Genomic DNA, 21,751 nt, shown 5'->3' with positions numbered 1-21,751 from the left:
CCACAGGGTGCCCAGAGGGCGAGGGGTGCCCATGGGGTCTCTATAGGGTCCCCACAAGGCTCTGGGGTGTCCCTGGGGTCCCTATGGGGCCCCCCTGACGTACCCATAGGGCTGGGGGGTGTCCATGTGGTCCCTATAGGGCTATGGGGTCCCCATGATGTGCCCATAGGACTAAGGGGTGTCCATGGGGTCCCTATGGGCCCCCCATGATGTACCCATAGGGTTGGGGGGCGTCCATGGGGTCTCTATATGGCTATGGGGTCCCCAGAGGGCTGGGGGGTGCCCATGGGGTCCCTATAGGGTGTTCACAAGGCAGGGGGGCGCGCAAGGGTCGGGGGCTCCCAGGTCCCCCATCCCGGGCCGGGCCGGGGCGGGCCCTGCTGAGCTTCCTGCCGCGTGCGGGCGCCGCGGCAGCTCCCGCCCCGCGCAGCCGCGCGGCCCCGGCGGTGCCGCTCCTGGTTGGCCGCCGGCAGGCCACGGGGCGGGGGGAGGGCGGCGCTCTAGGCGGCCGCCGCGCTCTCTCTGGCCCTGGCGGACCGCGAAGATGGCGGCGCCCATGGAGGTGGCGCTGGTGTCGGACGCCGCCGGGCCGCTCTGCAACTGCTCTGTCTGGGAGCTGCACTCGGGCTCCGCTCTGCCCGGCTACCGCGGCGGCAACAGTGGGCCGCGAGGGCTGGCGCTGCTGGGCGGCGAGCACCTGCTGGGGGCCCAGCTCGGCAAGAGCTACATCAACGTCTGGGAGCTCCAGAGGAAGGTACCGGCGCGGCGGGCGGGCCCGGGAGGCCGCGGCTCGGGGGGCGGCACCGCGCCCCGCGGAGGGGCCCCTCGTCCCTCTGGGGATGCGCCAGGGCCCCCTCTCGGGAGACTCCCCGTCTCTGTGGTGAGGGCCCCTCTCTCCGTAGGGACCCCCCCCCTCGGCCCCTCTCTCCGTAGGGACCACCCCCCCCGTGGCCCCTTTGTCCGTAGAGACCCCCACCTCTATGGTCAGACCCCTAGGCCTCCCCTCCCTCCGTAACGACCCCCATCACCACAGGCAGATGCTTGACATCCTTCTCTCTGCAGGGAGTCCCCAGTGATGCCCCTGAACCCCCCATCTCTGGGGGGATCTGCCCGCAGCCCCCTCCCCACCTTGCCCCCAATCCCTGGGGGTCATGGATCCCACAATGCTGGCTCCCTTCCTGAGGGTCCTGGCCGATCACATGGAAACATCCAGGAAGAGTCTTCTCTGCGGGGGGAATCGGCTGTTGGGCTCCTCTCTGGGCCGGTGTCTCCCCAGCTGTGCCCCCCACCCCAGCTCCCCTTCCCGAGGCTGGAAAGGAGCGTCACGGCTCCCAGGGCTGCCCAGGCAGGTGACTGTCCCCATCGAGGGAGAGCCCGGGAGGTTGTGGGCATCCTGTGGTGGGGACCCGCCTCACCTGAAGCCTCCCATCGCCTCTGCTCTCTGCACCTTCCAGCCAAAAAATGGAAGGCTAAATGCAGCCGGACAAACCTCACCTGTCCCTACAGAGCTGTACTCCTCCTTCCTCCTGCTAGCTGCGCCCCGCTTGTGTTTAAACTGGGGTAGGGCAGTAGCAAATACAGCTGTAATCTTGCCATTCCCTGTTTTTCCCCTCAGTGTTGCTGCAGAGAGCAGCCCGTCAGTTTTGGCACACGCAGCCCCTTCGCTGCCACAGCTTGGGGTCTGCTTTTTCCACTTCCCCCAAGCTGAGAGGAGCTGCTCTCAGACCTGCTGCATGTTCTCCCAGGCTGGGAGCTCCTGTCGTCGTCTTTTTTATTTTTTGTTACTGTTATTTAGTTGTAACCTTCTGAGCCTGTTGTCTGCTGAATCTCTGGGGTTCCTTAGCTGTGGAGTGTAACTGCATCCAGACCCCTTGCCTTTCAGTACCCCTCCTGCTGCGTGGTGCTGGAGCTTTGTGCTTGGAGGAGGGTGGAGGGGAATTTACCTTTTCCCTGGGGGGCTCAACATGAAACAACTGCAACAAAACCAGGAAAATGCAGAGCAATTCGATGCGATTCGCATGTGTGGCCAGTGTTCTCCATTTTCCTCTTGGGCATTGAGTCTCCAAACCGCGGCGGTGCTGATGTGGGTTGAGGACACGGCTCAAACACAGGCAGCTGCAGCGCATCAGACACTGCCTGAGCTGCCTCTTCTACCACGGGCCAATCTTAACTGAACCAAGGTCTTGTTTGTCTCTCCCTCCCGTACTCCGGCCCGTACTGAATGGCCACTGTGTTCTTTCTGCCCCCAGGACCAGCTCCAGCAGAAGATCATATGCCCTGGCCCAGTGACCTGCCTGACGGCTTCTCCCAATGGGCTCTACATCTTGGCGGGGGTTGCTGAGAGCATCTACCTGTGGGAGGTGAGGGGGCTGCCGGCTGGCATGGGCGACGGGGATGTGCAGATTCGCATCCCACACAATACAGCAAGTGCCTCTGTCCTCTCAGGTGCCAGTAAATCCACGTTATCCGGCCTCCACAGTGGAGCGAAGGCTTCTCTGTGTCACATACCTTACAGCTGTCCTGGAGTCCACATTGCCTTGAGGGGTTGGGGCCAGCTGCTCGGTAGCCTCTGTGGGTGTGCAGACTGTGGGGCAGCTTGTCAAGCAGGAGGGGAAGAAATTGTGGTGGGAGGTGCTGGGTGCTGCTGAGTCTGTTCTTTCCTTCTCTTTCCAAGCTGCTACAGATGCCTCAGGGGTCAGGTGTTGCTCCCTCAGAGCAAAAACACAGGACCTAGTTTTCCTGTAGCACTTCTTCCACATTTTAGCCTAATATTTGTGTGTGACTTGTGATCTGGATGTCTGCAGAGACTGTCGTGCTCTGGTCATCGTCCTTCTATTTTTAATTAATTGTGTATTCACGTGGGGATTACACTGCATCTAAGCACTTCAAGCAAATAAAAGAACAAGCTTGTTCTGAGCCCTGGGATTAAACACCGAGATGCCTAACCTGGAAAGCTCTCCGTGCTGGGGGATGTTCCTGAGCCTTGTTATGTGGGCGGCTCTATCTTAATTCATCAGGTTTTTCTTTTAAAAACGTGCTTGTGACACTGTTGGGGGAAAAAAAGCCCTCACAAGGAAGGCTGGGCTGAGACTGCAGCAAGTGGGAGTTACTGGCTCGTGATGCTCTGAGCTCGTCCCTGCTCTGCTTCATCTGCAGAATGTGGCCCTTTCTGTCTGCCCCCAGCTACCTGTGAAAACGTTTCTGAGCGTCTGCCTGGAGTGAGTGACGGCACTGTCCTTCTGGCAGCGGGAGCAGGCTCGCTGGGGGGGCTGCGTGGAAACGACCGTGAAGCTGGAGCTGGGCCCAGGAGCCCTAGTTTTGTGCCTTCTCTGTTGAAACCACTTGTTCTCCTCTGAATTGCAGTTTGGTTTTATTTTTCAGGTGTAACTCAGAAAACAAGAGGGAGTTGATTCTGTTCTTTTAATATGGGCTTCCCTCGCTGCCTCCTTAGTTCCCTCCCCATCTGCAGCGTTGCCTTTTAACAAGAAAACCTTTAGGTTTAGGGAACTCCTTGTCCACCCTAAAGCCTTTGTTGGCCCGAGGCCACGCAGCCGTGCTGAGGTGCAACAACCCCTGGGGTGGCACGCAGCCTCCTGTGGCTTTCGTAACTTCTGCAGCCATCTCGTTAGCTGTTGTGGGAGGTTGGAAGAAGCCATCAAAGTCATATTAATGGTAAATAGGAAATCTTTACTGCGTTTTTGTGTGTTGACTGGAGAAGTGGCGCTGGCGTCACTAGGTTCCAGGTGGGCAGGACCTCTTCAAACTGTCTTCTGCTGTATTTACCTTCGGTCCTAAGCATACGTGGTTGTACTGGGTGCACCTTGGTTGTGTCATTTGCTGTCAATGAGGTGCTGAGGGGCTCGCGTTGGTGATGCAGCCTTCCCTTTTCACTCTGCTTTCTGCCTCCGCTCACCACCCTGCTCTGTACGGCACCGCAGTGCAGGGATTCTCCACTCTGCTCGCGCCTGGCACAGCAACGCCCAGCTGGGGACAGAGCTGCAGGTGCTGCTGCACCCACAACCGATGAGGGCAGGCTGCTGGCTTATTCTGGGGCAGCTCAGGGCTTCTTTCTTTAATATTATCCCACCCTTTCCCTTGCTCCAGGTCTCCAACGGGAACCTCCTAGCCATCCTGAACCGACACTACCAGGACCTCACATGCCTCTGCTTTACTGATGACAGCAGCCACTTTCTCTCAGGGGCGAAGGACTGCCTGGCTCTGGTGTGGAACCTTTACAGGTAACGGTGGATGGTGGGGAGGTCTGGGCCCATTTGTACAGGGGACAGGGAGCATCTGGGTGAGGAATATTAGAACAAGAGATCAGCCACCGTTTCCTGGAGGCGGAATCAGCTCTAACTAAGCCTGCGCATCTAAGCTGCTCATAAAGCTTGCTGGTGATGATGAGTCTGTGCCCTCCTTAGGTGGCTGTTCCACTGCTGTCATCCTCGCTGCTGGAGAGGTTTTTCCTGGTGTCTCATCTGAGTTTCCTAATCTGTGGCATATGGCTCTGACTTCTTTTCCCTGCTTGACACAGAGTAGATTGCGCCCTTTCCCTGCTAATGGCAGCTGAGGTCTCTGTCCCCTCTGGGATGGGGAGCTCAGCAGTGGCCCTCGTCCTCGGTATTGCGTGTACTGTGGTTGCTGATGGCTTCTCTGTCCTGCTTGGTCCTTGCAGCCAGGAGAGCCATCCCAGAGGGAGCAGAGCCTTGGCCCGCTCTCCTCACAGCCGCTTGCTTTGCTCTGGCATCCCCAGTGTTGCTCTTGCTAATGTGCTGTGCCAATCCGTGTCTCTGTTCTCCCCTACAGTGTGCTGCAGGCAGAGCCCTCCCAGATCCCCGACCCTCGCCACGTGTGGTCCCGACACAGCCTCCCCATCACGGACTTGTGCTGTGGCTTTGGAGGGCCCTTGGCACGAGCTGCCACAGCCTCCCTTGACCAGACAGCAAAGGTAAGGCTCAGCTCCATCCCACCAAACAGGACTCCCAGCGGTGCGCAGGCCCCACAGGGTTAAAAAAGAGTTTCTGCTGGGCTGCAGCAAAGCTGTCAGAGGGTTGCAGTGACTGAATTTCTTGGCTGTCTCTGTGATGACTCAGAGCTGCCAGACCTAATGGGCTTTGCCTCTCCAAACACCAGCAGTTTCTCTGCACCTGCCCTCGGGCTGAGCCTCTGCATGCTTTGCAGTCCCTCTGCTCCTGGGAAATGTTGGGGTCAGCTCCTCTCATTCCCCTCGATGATGTCCTTTAGCCTCGAAGGGAAGGGAGCAGAGCGGCCTGGAGCACGAAGCCAGGAGCCCACAGCCCGCTGCTGGGGCCCTGCAGGGAGGGGGCTGCCCTGTGGGGCAGGACAGGCATGGGGTGGGAGGGTTAAGGGGCATTTTGGAGCTGCCAGGGAAACTTGTCTCACAGTCACCAAGAGGCTGGTCCTGGGTTCTGTTTCTCCATCCACAGCAAGGAGAGGCTGCTGGTTCATGCTGCCAGCTTGTCACTGCAAGCACACGAGCAGCAGCATGTCCTTCCAATCCTGCCATTAATGTCTAAGTCCCTAATTCTCCTGTACCCTCACTCCAGCTCTGGGAAATCTCATCCGGGGAGCTCCTGCTTTCTGTCCTCTTCGATGTGGGGATCATGGCTGTGACTCTTGACCTCTCAGAGTATCACATGTTCTGCGGCGGCATGGACGGATCCATCTTCCAGGTTGACCTCTGTGCCTGGGTGAGTGCGTGGGGCTGCAGATCTGCTTGGTGCTGCTCTTGATGTGGCACCCTGAGCCACTGTCACCTCCCCGCCTATGTGACTGGTGTGACCTGCCAGGACATGGGGGGGCCTGGGTTCCCCTGTACCTCCTCTGCCCCCTCCAGACACAGTGATGAACCTGCTGGCTTTGGTCTTCCTGAATTTTAACCGCTCACTCCCTTCCTTCCTTCCTTCATTTCTGCAGCCGGTCCAGAGAGACCGGACCTTCCAGACAGAGCGGGAGAACGGGAAGGTCTTCAAAGGACACAGGTGAGGGACCAAACATACCTGCCAAACACTTCATTGCCCCCGTCTGCCCACCCCCACCAGTTTCTGTCAGTTCTTGGGTCATCCTGAGTTTAAACATCCTCTTCCCCATTCCAGGAACCAGGTGACGTGTCTGTCTGTCTCCACGGATGGCAGCCTGCTGCTTTCCGGCTCACACGATGAAACAGTCCGGCTGTGGGACATCCAGAGCAAGCAGTGCCTGAAGACGATGAATCACAAAGGTAGGCATGCCTTTATCTCTGGGATCCTTTCCTCCTCAATTGCCAAAGGCCACTGCTGTCTCACTTCTGCTGTTCTGATACTGCCCTGGGCACTTCAGGCATTTCTCTGCTACTTGCTTCACACCTCCAGGAGGGGTAGAGGCATCAGAGGGACGCCTCAGCTGCCTGGAGTGATGTTTTGACCTTGTCCATGTCTGTTAACAACCCCCTGTGCACTGTCAGGCCGTGAGTCATAGATTTCACCCTGTCAGTGAGGACATCCAGGATCTTCCTCCTTGTTTTCCAAAGGGAGCAGTTGCCCCACATGCACCCCAGTGCCTGGGGAGGCTGCGAGAAGAGGAGCGTGGAGCAGAGACTGTCTCTGTGACCCCGGCAACGAGCACCCGTGAGCTCATTAGGCCTGAAGTGAATCCGATATAGGCAGTCGTCTGGGATTTCAGTCTAATGGCTCCGATAAAGTGTGCAAACAAACCTTTACAGGCTCGGATCAGCAATTAGGTGCCTCAGAGCAATGGATGATTTAGCCCTCCTGTTGTGTTTGAGCTGCTGCTAGCTGGGGATTTCTTACATGACTGTGGCAGTCTTCAGTCTCTTAACCCCGCTCTCGCTGGTGGGGCTGGCGGCGCTGCTCTGCGGGTGCTGCTAAACCCTCCCAGAAGGTGACGGTGGTGAAAGTCAGACCCTGTTCCTCTGTGCTTCTGAACAGAGGTGGGCAAGCTGCTGCCTCAGCGTCAGGGCAGTCGCTGAAAGCCAGGCTGCCTGCAGACCCTTCTTCCTTCCCTTTTGCTGCCAAGGACCGTTTCTAATGGGGACCTACTGCAGCGCCCATCCAGCCTTGCTCCACTAGCGTTAGAAGGGTGAAAGCAGATAAAATCTGAGCTGTGTGAGTCACCGGGGTGGGGGGGCAAGCTTTCGCTGCAAGCCAGGCATTAAAACCCTCCTCCTTGAGGCTGCAGGGGAGTGCAGATGGACCCAGGCTCTTCCATGAGGGGCTGGACCAGGCTGACCGTGCCACTGGGTGCTGGGGCCATCGGGTGTGGGTGCTTTGGCTGGCTTGCTTCTTCCTGCAAGGCGGGATTTGGCTTCCCTGGCAGCCCTAGCACCGGCACCACCACCTCCTGCTGCTGTGCCCTTAGTCTGAGCCTGGGAGCAGGGTGGGAGCTGTACTGTGGATCGGGAGCTGCCATCCAGGGGAGCCCACCACCAGAGAGCCGCACGTAGGTGGAGGGTCCCCCCACAGAGTGCAGGCTTCCTGCGTCGGGAGCTCTGCGGCCCTTCTGCCCCAGTGCTGCCTCTCCTCGGCTTAGTGGGGCAGCGAGTTCCCTGCGGTGCTGGTCTCCAGCCGGTCCCCCTCTCTCCCCATGGCCTTTCTCGCCGCCTGTCCAAGCAGTGACGTGAGCCTCCCAGCAAGGTCTGTTCCCTGCTGCTGCCCTGCTCGCCCCTCTGGTGCACTCCCCGAGTCTTTCCCTTCCCAAGGCAGAGATGACACAGGCTTTTCTGCCATGACTGACGTGACAGCAACCTCCGGCCTGGCGAGCTCAGGAGGGCAAAGTCCCTCTGCTTGCAGGGCAGAGCGGGTAGCTGGGGGCAAGGCAGAAACCGCTGCCCCCCCCCCGCATGATGGTGCTGCAAATAGATCGGAGGGGCTGGACTGTGGCTCAGGGCTCGAGAGGAGCGTAGCTGTGCAGGCAGGACAGACGCAAGGGCTTCTCCAGCAAGGTTTGCTTGTCCTTGATGGGGATGGACAGTGGTGGCAGAGCACTGACAGGTGGGTGGACTTTGAGAAATCGGGCTGCTGCTCTTGGGGAACGAGCTGTGGCTGTACTGGGCAAGGCAGGGCTGCTCAGTAACCCAGCATGGCTGGCGCCGTTCTGAGGACAAGCAGACCTCTGGGATGAAGCTGTGAACCAGCACTCCCCAGTTCTCTTGCCAGCACTGCCCCCAAATCCCTCCGGGCCTCGGTTCCCATCCTGTCGCGCAAGCGCCATCCTTTTCTCTGCAAACACGGCGTGGCACAAATGATCCCCGAGGGCTCGTTCATTCAGGGCCACCCTGGGGATGCTCCAGCCTGTCTGTCCTGCTGGCAGCTGCCGGTGTTGGAAGCCAGGTTAGTTATTCTCCCCCAGCTGAGTTCCAGTCCCCCTGCCCACGCTGGCCAAATGTCACCCACTGTCTGCTGCCCAAGGCATCGTGACAAGGTGGGCTTGCGTGGGACTTGGATCTGCACTAAGGCCCGTGAACATGTGGTGGGGTCTGTGTCTGGATAGGGATCAGATCTGGGGGTCTGCGGGCTAGTTCGTGAGATTTTCTCCTCTCTGCCTTTCTTGTCCATACCTCTCTTGTCCATTCCTTTCAAATTGCTCCTCAAATTGTCGGTGAACCAGCAGCGGTAATCTCACTAATGGATACTTTCATAAGAAGCAGCAAATGTCTTTAGGGGTGGAACAAGAGTAAAGTAAATGGTTTGTTACAGCAAAGTGTTGGCAAAGAGCAGGTTTGGGGCCAGCCCGGGACTGCTGGCAGAGCAGCTGCTGGACCGAGCGTTTGGTTTGCCAGTGGGATCCAGGCTTTGGAGCAGACTGGTTTGTCTGGAGCGGGAGATGATGGTGAGGGAGCCCTCACCGCATCAGAGGTGCTTTTCTCCGTCTGGGTCTGGTCTGCAGAGACTGAAAGCCTCGGGTGGCTCCGAGCCCCCCTGCCCACCCCTCCCCCAGGCGCCCTCCCCCACCCTGCACCTTTCCCCGCTGCCTTTGGCAGGGACACTGGGCGGGCGCTGCAGCAGCCTGCCTCCGCTCAGGTGCATCTGGATCCTTTTAACCTTTCCCTTCGTTCTGTCGAGTTCAGCCAGGGAGAGATGGATGGCTGGGGATTTATTAGTGGTGACCGAGCTGTTCTGCTCGCACACAAGCCCGTTGGCTGCTGGAGGTGCGCTGCAGGCAGTGTGGGGGGCTTCGTGGGGCTGGGGGGGTCGCTGTGTCTGATGGGGAGAGGTTTGGGGCGTGGGGGGCAGCAGTGGGAGTCTGCATAGCGAGCACGAGCTTGGAAAGGGGAGGTGGAGGGGGCTGCTGACAGAAAGCAGCAGCCTGTGTGGGTAAATGCAATAATTAAAGCATTCATTAGCTCTGCCAAATGAGAGTGTGTGATAGATCATTGCAGGAGACAGCTGCAAGAGTGGCAGCGGCTGATGGATTACTGGCTCTGCGGAGGATGGCCGAGCCACCCTGCTCCTCCCCATGCTGCCTGCTGGCCCCGGGGTGCAGAGCCCCCCCCGTCCCCACTGCCAAGGACAGGGAGAGGGGCTCTGCCTCTTCCCGGGTGCCGGGGAGGAAGGCACGAGTCCTGGCAGCTGCCCACGCCGCAGGTCGTGCTCTCTGCCGAGGCGCCAGGCGAAAGGCAGACATGTCCCCTCCTCTTGTCCCATCCCAGGTCCGGTTACAAATGCCTTCATAGTGCTGGCCCCAGCCAACATGTTCAACCCGGATGGGAAGCCCAGTGTGCCTCTCCCCAAATTCAGCAAACACCTCCACGGCACCGAGAGCAACGACGAGCAGGGGAGCGAGGGAGTGACGCTGCGCCTCGGGCTCCACCAGCAGGTACTGGGAACCAGCTGGGGAGGGGGAGATGGAGGTCGGGCAGGGGATCTGTGCTGGGCGGTGTGAAACTTCTCCTCCAGCCAGAGCAGCGGCGGTGACTGCTCTGTGCTGCTGCACTGCTGATAGGCAGCAGCTCCACGGCCTGTTCTGATCTTCCCCCGTGGTGCTGAACTTCCCCAAGTGCTGCTTTTTAAAGCACTGGAAGTGCCCAGTTAACTGCTGGGTGGTGGGAGACTTATGGGCAGGCCGGGCAGGGAGCAGGCAGGGAGCGGGCAGGCTGTTCCTCTCATGTGTGGCTGGGAAAGAAGAACCTCTGGACCAAGGTCTCCAGCTGGTGCAGTCGTGGCGGGGGGGTCTGGAGGTCGCTGGAGCTCTGCAGCTCTGCCCTGCCCAAAGTCCTGCCTCCTGTCAGAAGCCCCCCACGCGGCGTCTTTGCCCCTTTCTGCCAGAGGCTGTTCCCCCTCCATGAACGCCTCTCTCCAGCATGGTGAAACCCATTCCTCCTCCCTCGTGCTCCCCACGCCATCCTGGCTGCCGCAGTTATTTGTCCTCCCAGCCCTGTGCCGCAGCATGAGGCTCTGCTGTCCCACCGCTGCTGTCCCTCGGTCCCAGCGTGGCCGTCCCCAGGCAGGGGGTTATCCTGCACCATCAGGACCACAGGCTCGCTGTCTGCCACGCTGGTCCTTCCCCTGGCCTCTCTGCCGGCGGTCGCAGAGCTTCTCGCCTCTGTCAGTGGCTGTCCCCGGGCGAGTGACAGTCGTGCCACGGCTGATGGATGAGCTCCGTGTTGGGGAGGTGGCAGCTGGTCCAGGAGGGGCTGTTTGCCCGCTGCTCGGCGGGGAGGACACATGCCAGCGGTGCAGGGCCGGCTCAGGAGCTGCTTTGGAAATGTCGGTCCTGCTGTCGGTCCAGGCTGCCCCACTCGCAGCACACGGCTGGGGACAGCAGCCTGTGGTGTGGCAAACCCAGCGCTTCCCCCTGCCCGTGGGGAGCTGGCAGGGAGGTTTGGCAGACCCCTGCCCAAGGCCCTCTCGAGGGGGCTGCTTTGGGACCCCTGTCTGTGCCCAGTCCTGCACACAGGCCTTCCCTTTGGAAAGGGCGTGCAGCTCCAGCCAGGCTCTGCTGGTGCCACGGGGTGGGCTGTGTCCCGCTGGAGGTGTCTGCTTTGTCCCATGGGGCTGGGCTTCTTTGCCTGCTCCAGTGGAGAGCCCTCCCCAGGGGTGTTGGGAGAGGGCCTGGGTCTTCTGTATCAGTCAGTCCTGTCTGGTCCCTGCAGGAGTCTGGGGAGAGCTACCTGGAGAAGGCTGAGAAGATGTACGCGCAGATGTACTCAACAAGGGAAAAGGTGAGAGCTGCTCTGAGACAGGGGAATCGTGTCCTCCTGGTACAGACCCCTTGCGGGGTCCTCTCTTCAGCTGAACCGGTTCTTGGAGCCCTGTGCGAGTTGGGGACCGGGTGGAACGAGCACTGGAAGTTGCTGACGGTGTAGGCGGGAGGGGCTGTGCTTTGAGCGGGAGATGGAAGAGGGAGAGGATGAAAGGGTTTGGGATTTGCTGCTCTTGGGGGAGCACCTGCCTCTGGTTGCCGGAGTGGGGTGCCTGACGCTTTTCTGCTGTGTTTTTCTGTCACAGAACCTGGTGGGAGACCAGGAGCATCTGACGATCCAGGTGAGCGAGCTGGAAGAGGAGGTGAGCACCCTCCGGAAAATCAACAAGAACCTCTTTGACTTCTCTGCTCGCATCATCACCAAACCAGCCAAATGAAGAGGCACCCCCTGCCCTCGCACCCCTCTGCCTCTCCCTGCCCAGCTCCTGGGGAAGAACCAGCCCGCCCTCGGGCACCTGCACACGCAGACGTGCAAACACGCCTGGCTCACGCCTGGCTCGCGTCCTCGCCAGCACCTGGCACGTGGCACACGCCGGAGCATTTGCCTGCTTGGTCTGGCGTCCGTTCGATGACGTGGGACTGAGACAAGCGCGAGGGCTGCAGGGCTGCTGCGTGCGGGACAAGACGGGGACCGTTTTCACCCCGATTCGCTGCTCGGTGCTGGCGGGGGCAGACTCGGAGCGGCCGGCTGCGGGAGGAGCGGCACCAGCTCCCAGGGAGGGGTTCAGGACGCAGCTCCTGCTCTTTCCCCAGCTCTTCCCTTGGCCCTTTTTTTTGTTTCTTTTCATTACTTGACCCTGCAGTGCAGACAGAAAAGTGGTTTTTCTCTTAATACCGGTTTGAGATTGGATTTTGGAGACCCCCTTCCCGCCCATCCCACCCTGGGAAACACTGCTCGATATCACCGGACCCCTTGCAGCTGGGATCCCGCCGTGGGCTTGTTCTGCTCTTGTGACAGTGGGGGCTGAGCAGCTCCTGCTCCTGGGGGGCACCCAGGGGCGGTGTCGGTGCTGCTTGGGGACAGGTGGGGGGGTCCTGGGGGTACCGAGCCTGAAGATGGGACTCCCACACCACCCCATCCATCCTCCTGGTCCAGCAGGCAGGGGGCTGTCCCCAGGCTCAGGGTGTGGGTGGTGGTTTTGGGGTGTGGGACTGACTCCTTCGGGGAGGGGTGGGGGGGGCCAGCAAGGTGCTATTTCCAGTCTCATAAGTTGACGATTTATATATATTTGGATCCAGCTACTTTGTTTTCACGGTGTTCTGGGGAATGGGCCTTTTGTATTGTCACGAGCATGGCAGCGGGGGTTGTGGGTTTTGTTTAGGTTTATTTTTTACATAAAAGATTTGTTTTTTATAGTGAAAGATGCCTGAGTGTTGCTTTTTTTTTTTTGGCCTTTTTTTTTTTTTTTTTTTTATTTAAACCACCCTGCTGGTGGCCAGGGATCTCAATCACCCACCACTGCATCCCCGGCAGGGCTGCCAGCAGGGAAGTGATTTCTTGGCTGGGATGCACTACTGGGCTGGCTTTGCCCCATGGATCCCTCCATGTCCCCACTGAGGCTTCGCCTCCTGGCCCACGGGGATGGAGGAGGGTGCCCTGGACCTCCGGGACCATGGCCATCCCCGTGCGCACCCACCGCACCGGCCTGTTTAATACACCAGAAGTAAGCGCAGCTGATTTAAAGTGCACTTTAATAACACGAGCATCCGCGCAGACCAGGCTCCTGCCAGCTTGCTTAGGTAATGCTTTTAGCTTAATAAGCAGCGTTTCGCTCGTCTTTTGCTCCCCACCTTCCCCCTGACAGTTTGGATCAATGTTAATTGGCAGCATTAGGGACCGTCAGCCCAAGCCAGGGGCTGCTTGGTGGCGGGGGCTGTGGTGGGAGCGTGTCCCAGCTGCGGGGAGAGCCCCCAGCCCCCCCCCGCAGGGTGGCAGCTTGCACCCTGCCAAGCCCAGAGCCCAGCGCGCCCTCCCAGTTGTCCCATGCTCTCTCCCAGTCATCCCTGTCCCCAGTGGGATTTGTGTTGGGGCAGAGCAGGAGAGAGGATGGGGCTTCCCTGCGAGCCCCCTCCTGTGCCGCACCAGGGGAGGGGCTGGGGGCTGGGGGGGCTACTTCATGCCAGGAGTCCATTGCCCCCCGCTCCCACCTCTGCCTGCAGCAGTGGGTGCTGTGCTGCCGCGGTTATCCCTGGGGGAAGGGGCTGCCTGGGGCCCTGTGGTCAGGATCCTGCTCTGGGGGGACCAGCACCCCCTGACTCAGGGCCGCCAGCACTCCCCGTGCCCTGGCAGGATTTGCTCTGATGGCCCCCCACCCCCGGGCCCATCTCCGCAAGGGGAATTCATTAGCTATGACTCATTAAATTTGTCTAGTGATCAATATTTTTGCCAGCTGCTGTTTGGCTCCAGTTCCTCGCTTTCCTTTCCTTATTAATTTATCAGGGGCTCTCTGCCTCCCCGGGAGCTGCCGTTTGCGCTCGCGGTGCGCGGAGCCCCTGGGCTCTGCCGTGCCTCAGTTTCCCTGCTGGAGGGGGGGGGGATGCCCCCGCGCTCCCTGCGGAGGGAGGCTGCCGAGCTGCGGCGTGTTTGCCCCTTCCCCACGCAGCGGGACGGGCCCCAGGCCCCCCCCGTTTGAGGCCGGGGCTCTGCGTGGGGAGGGATGGAGGGGTCTGGCTGGGTCTTTAACGGGGCGGGGGTGTGTGTGTGAAACGGTTTTTCCGGGGTTTCCGGCTCCGGGCCCGGCTCAGCAACCGGCCTGGGGGTCTTCTCCCAGCCCGGGCGGTGGGGAGCGCCGCGGGGGGAGGAGGAGGGGGAGGAGGAGGAAGGTCACGGTGGTCCAAGGGCAGCCCGGACCACCCGGGAGCCGCGGGGGCTCCTGTGCCGGGGCACCCAGCGCTCCCCCCGGCGGGACCCCGCGGTCGCAGCCCTCGCACGGCAGCACCGGGCGGGGGGGGGACCCCGCTTTGCTGCGGGGGGGCGGGGGTGGGGGGGGCGCCACGCGGGGGCGGGGGCGAGTGCCCGTCGGGCGGGCGGGGCGGCTGCGCGGGCCGTGCCCGGCGTGACCCACCGCGCACTGGGGCTGCGGGGGCCGCACCGGCCGCACAGGGGGCTGCGGAGCCCGCCGGGAGGGTCCGCACCGGGGGGTGCTGCCGGGCCGCCCCAGCCCGCCCCCGCCCGCCCCGGGCCGCCCCCGCCCCCGGCCCGCCCCGGCGGGGCGCAGAGCGGGGGCGCATGGCGGGCTGCGGGCGCTGTGGCTGCTGGCGGCGGCGCTGGGGGCGGCGGGGGGACACCCGCATCCCTGCCGCGTCCCGGGCCCCGCCGGCCCCGCCGTGCGCCTGGGGGCTCTGCTGCCGCCCGCCGCCCCCGCCCGCCTCCGCGCCGCGCTGCTGAGAGCCGCCGGCACCGGGGGCGGCACCGGGGGCAGCCCCGGGGGGGCGCCCGGCCCCGGGGGGGCGGCGCTGCCCCACAACCTCAGCCTGGAGGTGGTGGCCGGAGCCCCGGCGGCGCGGGACCCCGGCTCGCTGGCGCGGTGGCTGTGCGGGGCGCTGGCGGGGCGCGGCGTGGCCGCCGTCCTGGCTCTGCCCCGCTCCCGGCGGGAGCTGCTCCAGCTCGACTTCCTCGCCGCCGCCCTGCAGGTCCCCTTCGTCAGCCTCCTGGACAGCCGCGGGCCCCTGCCCTTCCGAGCGCAGGTAACACCCGCACCGGGGCACCCGCCGCCGGGACGCAGCTCTCCGACCCTGCTCCGGTCCCTGCTCCGGTCCCTGCTCCCGTCCCTGCTCCCGTCCCTGCTCCGGACCCTGCTCCGGTCCCTGCTCCCGTCCCTGCTCCCGTCCCTGCTCCACCCGTGCTCCCGTCCCTGCTCCCGTCCGGGCTCCATCCCTGCTCCTATCCCGATCCTCATCCCGGCTCCAGTCCCGCGGGTCCTCCTCCCGGCTCCTATGCCGATCCCGATCCCGGCTCTATCCCAGCCCCTCATCCTTGCCGCATCCCAGCTCCATCCCGGCTCTGTCCTGGCTCCATCCCCGCTCCCATCTCAGTCCCATCCAACCCTCATTCCCACCTCCACCCCGGCTCTATCGTGACCCCCTCTCGGGTCTATCCCAGCCTCATCCCGGGCCTCATCCTGGCTCTGTCCTGGTCCCCACCGCAGCTCTGTCCCAGCCCCCTCCTGGCCCCCATTCCAGCCTCCATCCCAGCTCTAGCCTGGCTCCGTCTCAGCTCTGTCCCAGCCCCCACCTCATCTCTCTCCTGGCCCCCTGCCCGGCTCTATCCCAGCCCCATCCCAGCTCCCGCTCCCGGGGCCGTGTCCTGGTGCTGGATCCCCGCAGTGCCCTGCGCCGCCCGGTTCAGCCCCGCTGCCCCGGGAGTGACGTCTGTGTGTGCTGGCACAGTGTCTTGCAGCACAAACCCTGCCGAGCCGAGTCCCGTCCCAGCCCTGTGACCTTGGGACTGGATTTGTCCCTCTCCCCTCTGCTGGTTCCTTCTGGGGACAGACCACCTCCCCGTGGGGCCGTTTTGCATTTGGGCCTCTCTGCGCTGACCCCAAGCCGCTCCTGGGCAGGAGGGACTCCTTTCCTGGCATGTGGCAGGACCGTGGTCACCCCCGTCCCACCAGCCTCTCCTGGGGACACCCGGGCAGACGCCCCCAGGCCATGCTGCCCTCCACGCTGCTCATCTGCTGCCTGGCCTGCAGCATGTCCTAGGAGCGTTCCGGCTGCTGGGGGCTGGGCTGGGCTGCGGCATGGGCAGCGCCTGGCCGGGAGTGTGGGAGACCCTTGTGTGGGCAAGGGGATGCGTGACACGCTGCTTGGGTGGTGGTGAACCCTCGTGCCCACCCAGCCGGGGGTCCCACGGGGGTCTCATCCCTGTGCTCTCCCTCTGGTCCCTGGGCATCCCTCCGGCTCCTGGGTGGGTGCGTGGCCAGCACGGGGCAGGGGGAACCATCTACCCTGGCTGGGATGGGGCAGGGAGTGTGAGGTGGCTCCAGGGTGGGGGGGACTGTGTCTGGTGCTGCCTCTGGGCTCTCCCCACGGGCAGGAGCAGGGCAAGGGGACAGCCACAACCCCTGTGTGTCGGCAGAGCCCTTTCCACTTCCACATGAACCGGCAGAGCTCGCTGGAGATGCTGGTGGATGTGCTGGTGAGCATCTTGCAGGCCAACAACTGGCAAGAGACCAACCTGGTGCTTTGCCACCCATGGGACATCTCCAGCTTCCTCGGCCTCTGGGCCCGCCGCTCCCAGCTCTTCCTCCGCACCATCCTGGACCTTGGCTACCTGGATGAGGCCGGGGCCACCCACTACCTCCGGCAGCACGGGGAGCGCTTCAGGGCTCTCTCCAGCCCCGTGCTGGTGCTCGGCTGCGACCTGCGGCGCGCTCGGCTCATCTTCCAGGCGGCCGAGGAGTCGGGGCTGCTGCTGCAGGAGCTTCACTGGCTGCTGGGCTCCCCACTCAGTGCTGGCGAGCTGCAGACCGAGGGGTTGCCCCTGGGGCTACTGGCCTACGGGGAGGTCAACCGGCCGCCGCTGGAGCTCTTCATCCAGGACCTGGTGGAGCTGGTGTCCCGGGCCATCGCCAGCGCCGCCCGCGTCCGCCCTGACCTGGCTCTGCTGCAGACGATGGTGAACTGCAATGACAGGCACCGGGTGCGCGGCGAGTCCTCGGGGCTCTTCCTCTCCCGGTAAGGGAGGTGCTGTGGGTGCCCCTTCCCCCTGCCCCAGCTCCATCGTGCCTCGTCCCTGGGGTGGAGCAAGGGCAGAGCTGGGGGAGCGCAGGGCTCAGTGCCCATCGCGCTCCCCAGCGTGTGCAGCTGCAGCCGTGGGGCTCAGCTCCCCCCTGGTGCCCACTGCCCCCACCCTGGGACATGATTTATGCTGGATGCGCAGGGGGACACTTGTCACTTCAGATCTCCCTAATGCTGCCCGGGCACGGTTGCTCTATAAATATTAATAACGCTTGGCCTTGCCAGCACAGCGAGCTGCAGGGCAGCGGGGCCGGATCCTGCTGCTCCTCCCTGCCCTTGTCAGTGCCCGAGCTGGGCACATCCTGCTCCCGGCCCCAAGCCCCCTCCCTCGCTCCCCCCGGCTGCGGCTGAAGAGCCGGGGATGCTGGAGCCGTGGCACCTTCCCTCCTGCCAGGTTCCTGGCCAACACGTCCTTCCACGGCCGGACGGGGCCCGTGCGTGTGGAGAACGCGACGCTGGTGCGGCCGGAGCAGCAGTACCGCGCCTGGAGCCTGCAGCGGGACTCGCGGGGGGACCCCACCTGGGTGACGGTGGGCACCTGGCGGCACGGCAAGCTGGAGCTGGAGGAGGGCACGTGGCAGAGTCACCGCCAGCGCAAGAGCCCCGGCGAGGGGGCTGGGGGGGCCCGCATGAGGCTGCGGGTGGTGACGCTGGTGGAGCACCCCTTCGTCTTCACCAGGGAGGCAGATGACGATGGGAGCTGCCCGGCTGGGCAGCTCTGCCTGGACCCCGGCACCAATGACTCTGCTGTGCTGGACACCCTCTTTGAGGAGCTGGGTGCCGACAACGGCTCGGTGCCGCGGGTGTACAAGAAGTGCTGCTACGGGTACTGCATCGACCTGCTGGAGAAGCTGGCTGAGGACATGTCCTTTGACTTTGAGCTCTACATTGTGGGTGATGGGAAATATGGGGCCTGGAAGAATGGGCGCTGGACGGGGCTGGTGGGGGACCTGCTCAGCGGCACGGCCCACATGGCCGTCACCTCCTTCAGCATCAACTCGGCGCGGAGCAAAGTCATCGATTTCACCAGCCCCTTTTTCTCCACCAGCCTGGGCATCCTGGTGAGGACCAAGGACACAGCGTCGCCTATCGGGGCCTTCATGTGGCCCTTGCACTGGACCATGTGGGTGGGCATCTTTGTGGCCCTGCACATGACGGCACTCTTCCTCACCCTGTACGAGTGGAAGAGCCCCTATGGCATGACCCCCCACGGCCGCAACCGCATGAAGATCTTCTCCTACTCCTCAGCCCTCAACCTCTGCTACGCCATCCTCTTTGGGCGCACCGTGTCCAGCAAGACGCCCAAGTGCTGCACTGGCCGCTTCCTCATGAACCTCTGGGCCATCTTCTGCCTCCTGGTGCTCTCCAGCTACACGGCCAACCTGGCGGCTGTCATGGTGGGGGATAAGACCTTTGAGGAGCTCTCGGGCATCCATGACCCAAAGGTAGGAGCATGTCCAGGATGCTTCAGATAGGGTGAGACAGGGCTGAGGTCCAGGGAGGGATGGGTGGTGGTGGTCTGTCCTTGTCGAATCATGGAATCACTGAAGTTGGAAAAGACCTTTGAGATCAGAAAGTCCAACTGTTAACCCAGGACTGCCAAGTCCATCACTAAACCATGTTCCTGAGCACCGCATCTATGTGGTTTTTAAATACCCCCAGGGATGGTGACTCCACCATCTCCCCAGGCACCCTGTGCTGGTGCTTGACTACCCTTTTGGCGAAGAAATTTTTCCTGCTATCCAATCTGAACCTCCCCTGGCACAACTTGAGGCCATTTCCTCTTGTCTTATCGCTGGTCACTTGGGAGAAGAGGAGAAGAGACCAGCCCTCACCTGCCTCCAACCTCCTTTCTTGTTGCACCTTCCCTGCTGGGATGAGCGTGGAAGGTCTCCCCAGCCCGGTGCAGCACAGCCCCTCCCAAGGCAGTTGGGGGTCTTCCCAGCCCACCCCCCCCACCCCCTCCCAGAAGCTTTGTGTTCCCAGACCTCGGTGTTTAATCCTGGTCTCATCTCCAGGGTGCAGGGCAAGTGGGCTGGGTACAAGCTGAGCCTGGTGGAGTGGGGTGGGGGGTCTTTGCCAGACACCCCCGAGAGCTGTCGCATCTCCCTGGGCTGCCCAGACCCCCCCTGCCTGCAGGGGCTGAGGGCTTGGGGACATGTCCCCAGGGAGCTGGGGGCTGTTCCTGCTGGGGGTACTGATGCTCTGGTGCCTCCTTCCAGCTGCATCACCCCTCGCAGGGCTTCCGCTTTGGCACGGTGTGGGAGAGCAGCGCCGAGGAGTACATCAAGAAGAGCTTCCCCGAGATGCACGAGTACATGCGACGCTACAACGTCCCCACCACCCCCGCCGGTGTCACCATGCTCAAGTGAGCGGCAGGGACAACATGGGGGGGGGGCTCCCATCCTTTTACCCCCCATGGGCAGGTTTTGCCCCATCCCTGCAGCCTGTCCCTCCTGCCCCCCACCCCAGGGAGGGGTTCCGGGTTGGAGGGACCCTGGGGAAGTGGGGGAGCAGCCCCCTCCCTGAGGGTCCCCCCCCATGTTGGTGCAGGACGGAGCCCCCCAAGCTCAACGCCTTCATCATGGACAAGTCGCTGCTGGACTACGAGGTCTCGATCGACTCCGACTGCAAACTGCTCACTGTGGGCAAACCCTTCGCCATTGAAGGTTTGGGGAGGGGGGCTGCAGGGGGGCGGGGGGAGTCCGTGTGTGAGTGTGTGTGTGTGCGTGTGTGCGTGTACACGTGTGTGCTTGGGCTGCAGCTTGGCCGGGGCCGTGGGCATGCAGGGTGGGGAGGGTGCCCGCTCCACGGTGGGGGCTGGGGGCTGTGCTCCCCCCCGGCCCCAGCGCTGTCTCTCTTGCACCCCCCCTGCCCCCCGCTGGGGCCAGGCTATGGCATTGGCCTCCCCCAGAACTCGCCGCTGACCTCCAACATCTCCAAGTTCATCAGCCGCTACAAGTCAGCCGGGTTCATCGACCTCCTGCACGACAAGTGGTACAAGATGGTGCCATGCGGCAAGCGCGTCTTCGCCGTCACGGAGGTGCAGGCGGCCGGGCCCTTGGCTCGGGGGGGGACACTGGGTCTCTGACACCCCCCCCACCAGCCCAGCCAATGCCCCCACTCCCCCTGCAGACCCTGCAGATGGGCATCTACCACTTCTCGGGCCTCTTTGTGCTGCTCTGCATCGGGCTCAGTGGCTCCCTGCTCACCTCGCTGGGCGAGCACGTCTTCTACCGCCTCGTCCTGCCCCGCATCAAGCGCAAGAAGAAATTCAACTACTGGCTGCACACGAGCCAGGTGGGGCTGGTGGGAACGGGCTCAGCACCCGAAAGACCCCCCCCACCCCCCTGCACCCCCCTGCTGCTGCTCCTTCTTCCCTTGCATAACCTCTGCCCTCCTCCAGCCCTGGCCCCTCATGCCCCAGTTAATCCCTGAACCCTCACCCCCCCGGCTGACCCCCCCGACCATCACCCCGCAGCTCCCTCTTCCCTTGTTCCCCACAGAAAATCCACCGGGCGCTGAACATGGGCACGGAGGAGCAGAAAAGCCAGCAGCTGAGTTCGGCGCAGAGGTACAGCCGTGGCTGCAGCTCTCCCCCTCCTCCTCCTCCTCCTCCCCGTGGGCACCCACCGGCTCGGGGGGGCCATGGGGGGCCCTCGCAGCAGCCAACCCTTGTGCCCCCCCAGGTGCACCCTCCAGCCACCGCAGGCACCAGCGGCAGGGCAGCCCTGGAGCACCCTGCGGAAGGAGGCACGGCGGGTGCGCTTCCAGCTGGACAAAGCCCCCCCTGAGGGTGAGGGGTCCCTGTGGCACCCCAGGAACGGGCGGGCACCACGGCCCCCCGGCAGGGCGGCCAGCGAGAGCGAGCTCCGGGAGCTGGAGGACAAGATCCAGGAGATGCGGGAGCAGCTGCGGGTGGCCCTGGTGAGGAAGAGTGAGCTGGTGGCCGTGCTGGGCACGGCAAAGAGCGGCCGCCTGCTGCCCACCCAGTCGGAGGAGCCCCAGGAGGAGAGGTGATGTGGGGTGGGGGGCCAGGGCAGGCAGCCCCCTGAACACCCCAGGTCGGGCTGGGGGGCAGTGAGCCGGGGAGGGCAGCCCACCCCCACGCCCTTGGCTCAGAGCAGAGATGAGGGGTGGGAGAAGGGCCTGTGGGGTGCGGGATGGAGCGGGGAGCTCCTGGGGCTCCTCATCTCCCTCCCGTGGGACACAGGGGACGAAACTGCAGCCAGCAACCTCGGGGAGGGGGTTGATTTTGGGGAGGCAGCGGGTGGAGAACCAGGGCAGACCCTTCAGCCATGCTGCATTTTTAATACATGTAAATAAAGATGATGGAGAAAAAAGAAAGGCTGCCTTTTCTCCTCCAGCCGCATCCTAAATGCAGCAACGCTTGGGGTGGGGGTAACCCTTCCCCTCCCCGCTCCGCAGGCCCAGCTCAGCCCCACCGCAGGACAGCTGTGCTTAGGAGGAGGAGGAGGAGGAAGGTGAGTAGCCTGTGTCCCGCAGTGTGCTGCCAGGCCAAGACCCAAACTGCCCTCTGGGAGAGCCAGCGCCAGGGCAGCAAAGGGGCTGAGCTCCCGAGCCACCTCAGAGCAGAAACGGAGCCTTCCTCGGGCAGACGGTGGGAGATGGACGCCACTGGCCCAGTTCTCCCAGTCCAAGCAGTGCGGGAAAGCCTGCGGGCTCGACAGCGGAGGAAACGCAGGAACTCACAGCCCTGCTGGGGGGAACCACGTGCCCGTACGAGGGCCAGGGCGACAGCACAGCGCGACCTTCCCTCCCCGCTCACACA

The 21,751-nt window shown here is 62.9% G+C and overlaps 2 protein-coding genes across 2 annotated transcripts; both read left to right on the top strand.

Moving 5' to 3' along the window:
- Positions 1-511: 511 nt before the first annotated feature.
- WDR18 (WD repeat domain 18) lies at positions 512-12,054 on the top strand. Its single transcript, XM_037385209.1, has 10 exons — positions 512-754; positions 2,250-2,360; positions 4,105-4,238; positions 4,807-4,948; positions 5,568-5,711; positions 5,938-6,002; positions 6,117-6,241; positions 9,668-9,834; positions 11,111-11,179; positions 11,466-12,054. Exons 1-10 carry the CDS (start codon positions 545-547, stop codon positions 11,595-11,597), a joined length of 1,299 nt encoding a protein of 432 aa, XP_037241106.1. The 5' UTR covers positions 512-544; the 3' UTR covers positions 11,598-12,054.
- On the top strand, positions 11,789-21,016 carry GRIN3B (glutamate ionotropic receptor NMDA type subunit 3B). Its single transcript, XM_037382538.1, has 10 exons — positions 11,789-11,793; positions 14,439-14,907; positions 16,298-16,896; positions 17,354-18,404; positions 19,182-19,327; positions 19,513-19,628; positions 19,851-20,002; positions 20,095-20,259; positions 20,466-20,533; positions 20,649-21,016. The coding sequence occupies exons 1-10, from the start codon at positions 11,789-11,791 to the stop codon at positions 20,977-20,979; spliced, it is 3,102 nt and encodes a 1,033-aa protein (XP_037238435.1). The 3' UTR covers positions 20,980-21,016.
- The last annotated feature ends 735 nt before the right edge of the window (positions 21,017-21,751 follow it).

Source organism: Falco rusticolus, chromosome 4, assembly GCF_015220075.1.
Source record: "Falco rusticolus isolate bFalRus1 chromosome 4, bFalRus1.pri, whole genome shotgun sequence".
Classification (NCBI taxonomy): domain Eukaryota; kingdom Metazoa; phylum Chordata; class Aves; order Falconiformes; family Falconidae; genus Falco; species Falco rusticolus.
The sequence above is the reverse complement of the archived record's forward strand: the minus strand, read 5'-3'. Positions and strand labels throughout refer to the sequence as shown.

What these genes read in the sequence shown, in the direction of transcription:
- WDR18 (XM_037385209.1), top strand. Translation starts at nt 545, where the DNA reads ATGGCGGCGCCCATGGAGGTGGCGCTGGTGTCGGACGCCGCCGGGCCG. An exon ending in CCCTTGACCAGACAGCAAAG is followed by an intron (nt 4,949 to 5,567) that starts GTAAGGCTCAGC and finishes CCCTCACTCCAG; the next exon opens with CTCTGGGAAATCTCATCCGG. An exon ending in GAAGACGATGAATCACAAAG is followed by an intron (nt 6,242 to 9,667) that starts GTAGGCATGCCT and finishes GTCCCATCCCAG; the next exon opens with GTCCGGTTACAAATGCCTTC.
- GRIN3B (XM_037382538.1), top strand. An exon ending in GCGTCTTCGCCGTCACGGAG is followed by an intron (nt 20,003 to 20,094) that starts GTGCAGGCGGCC and finishes CTCCCCCTGCAG; the next exon opens with ACCCTGCAGATGGGCATCTA. An exon ending in ACTGGCTGCACACGAGCCAG is followed by an intron (nt 20,260 to 20,465) that starts GTGGGGCTGGTG and finishes TGTTCCCCACAG; the next exon opens with AAAATCCACCGGGCGCTGAA.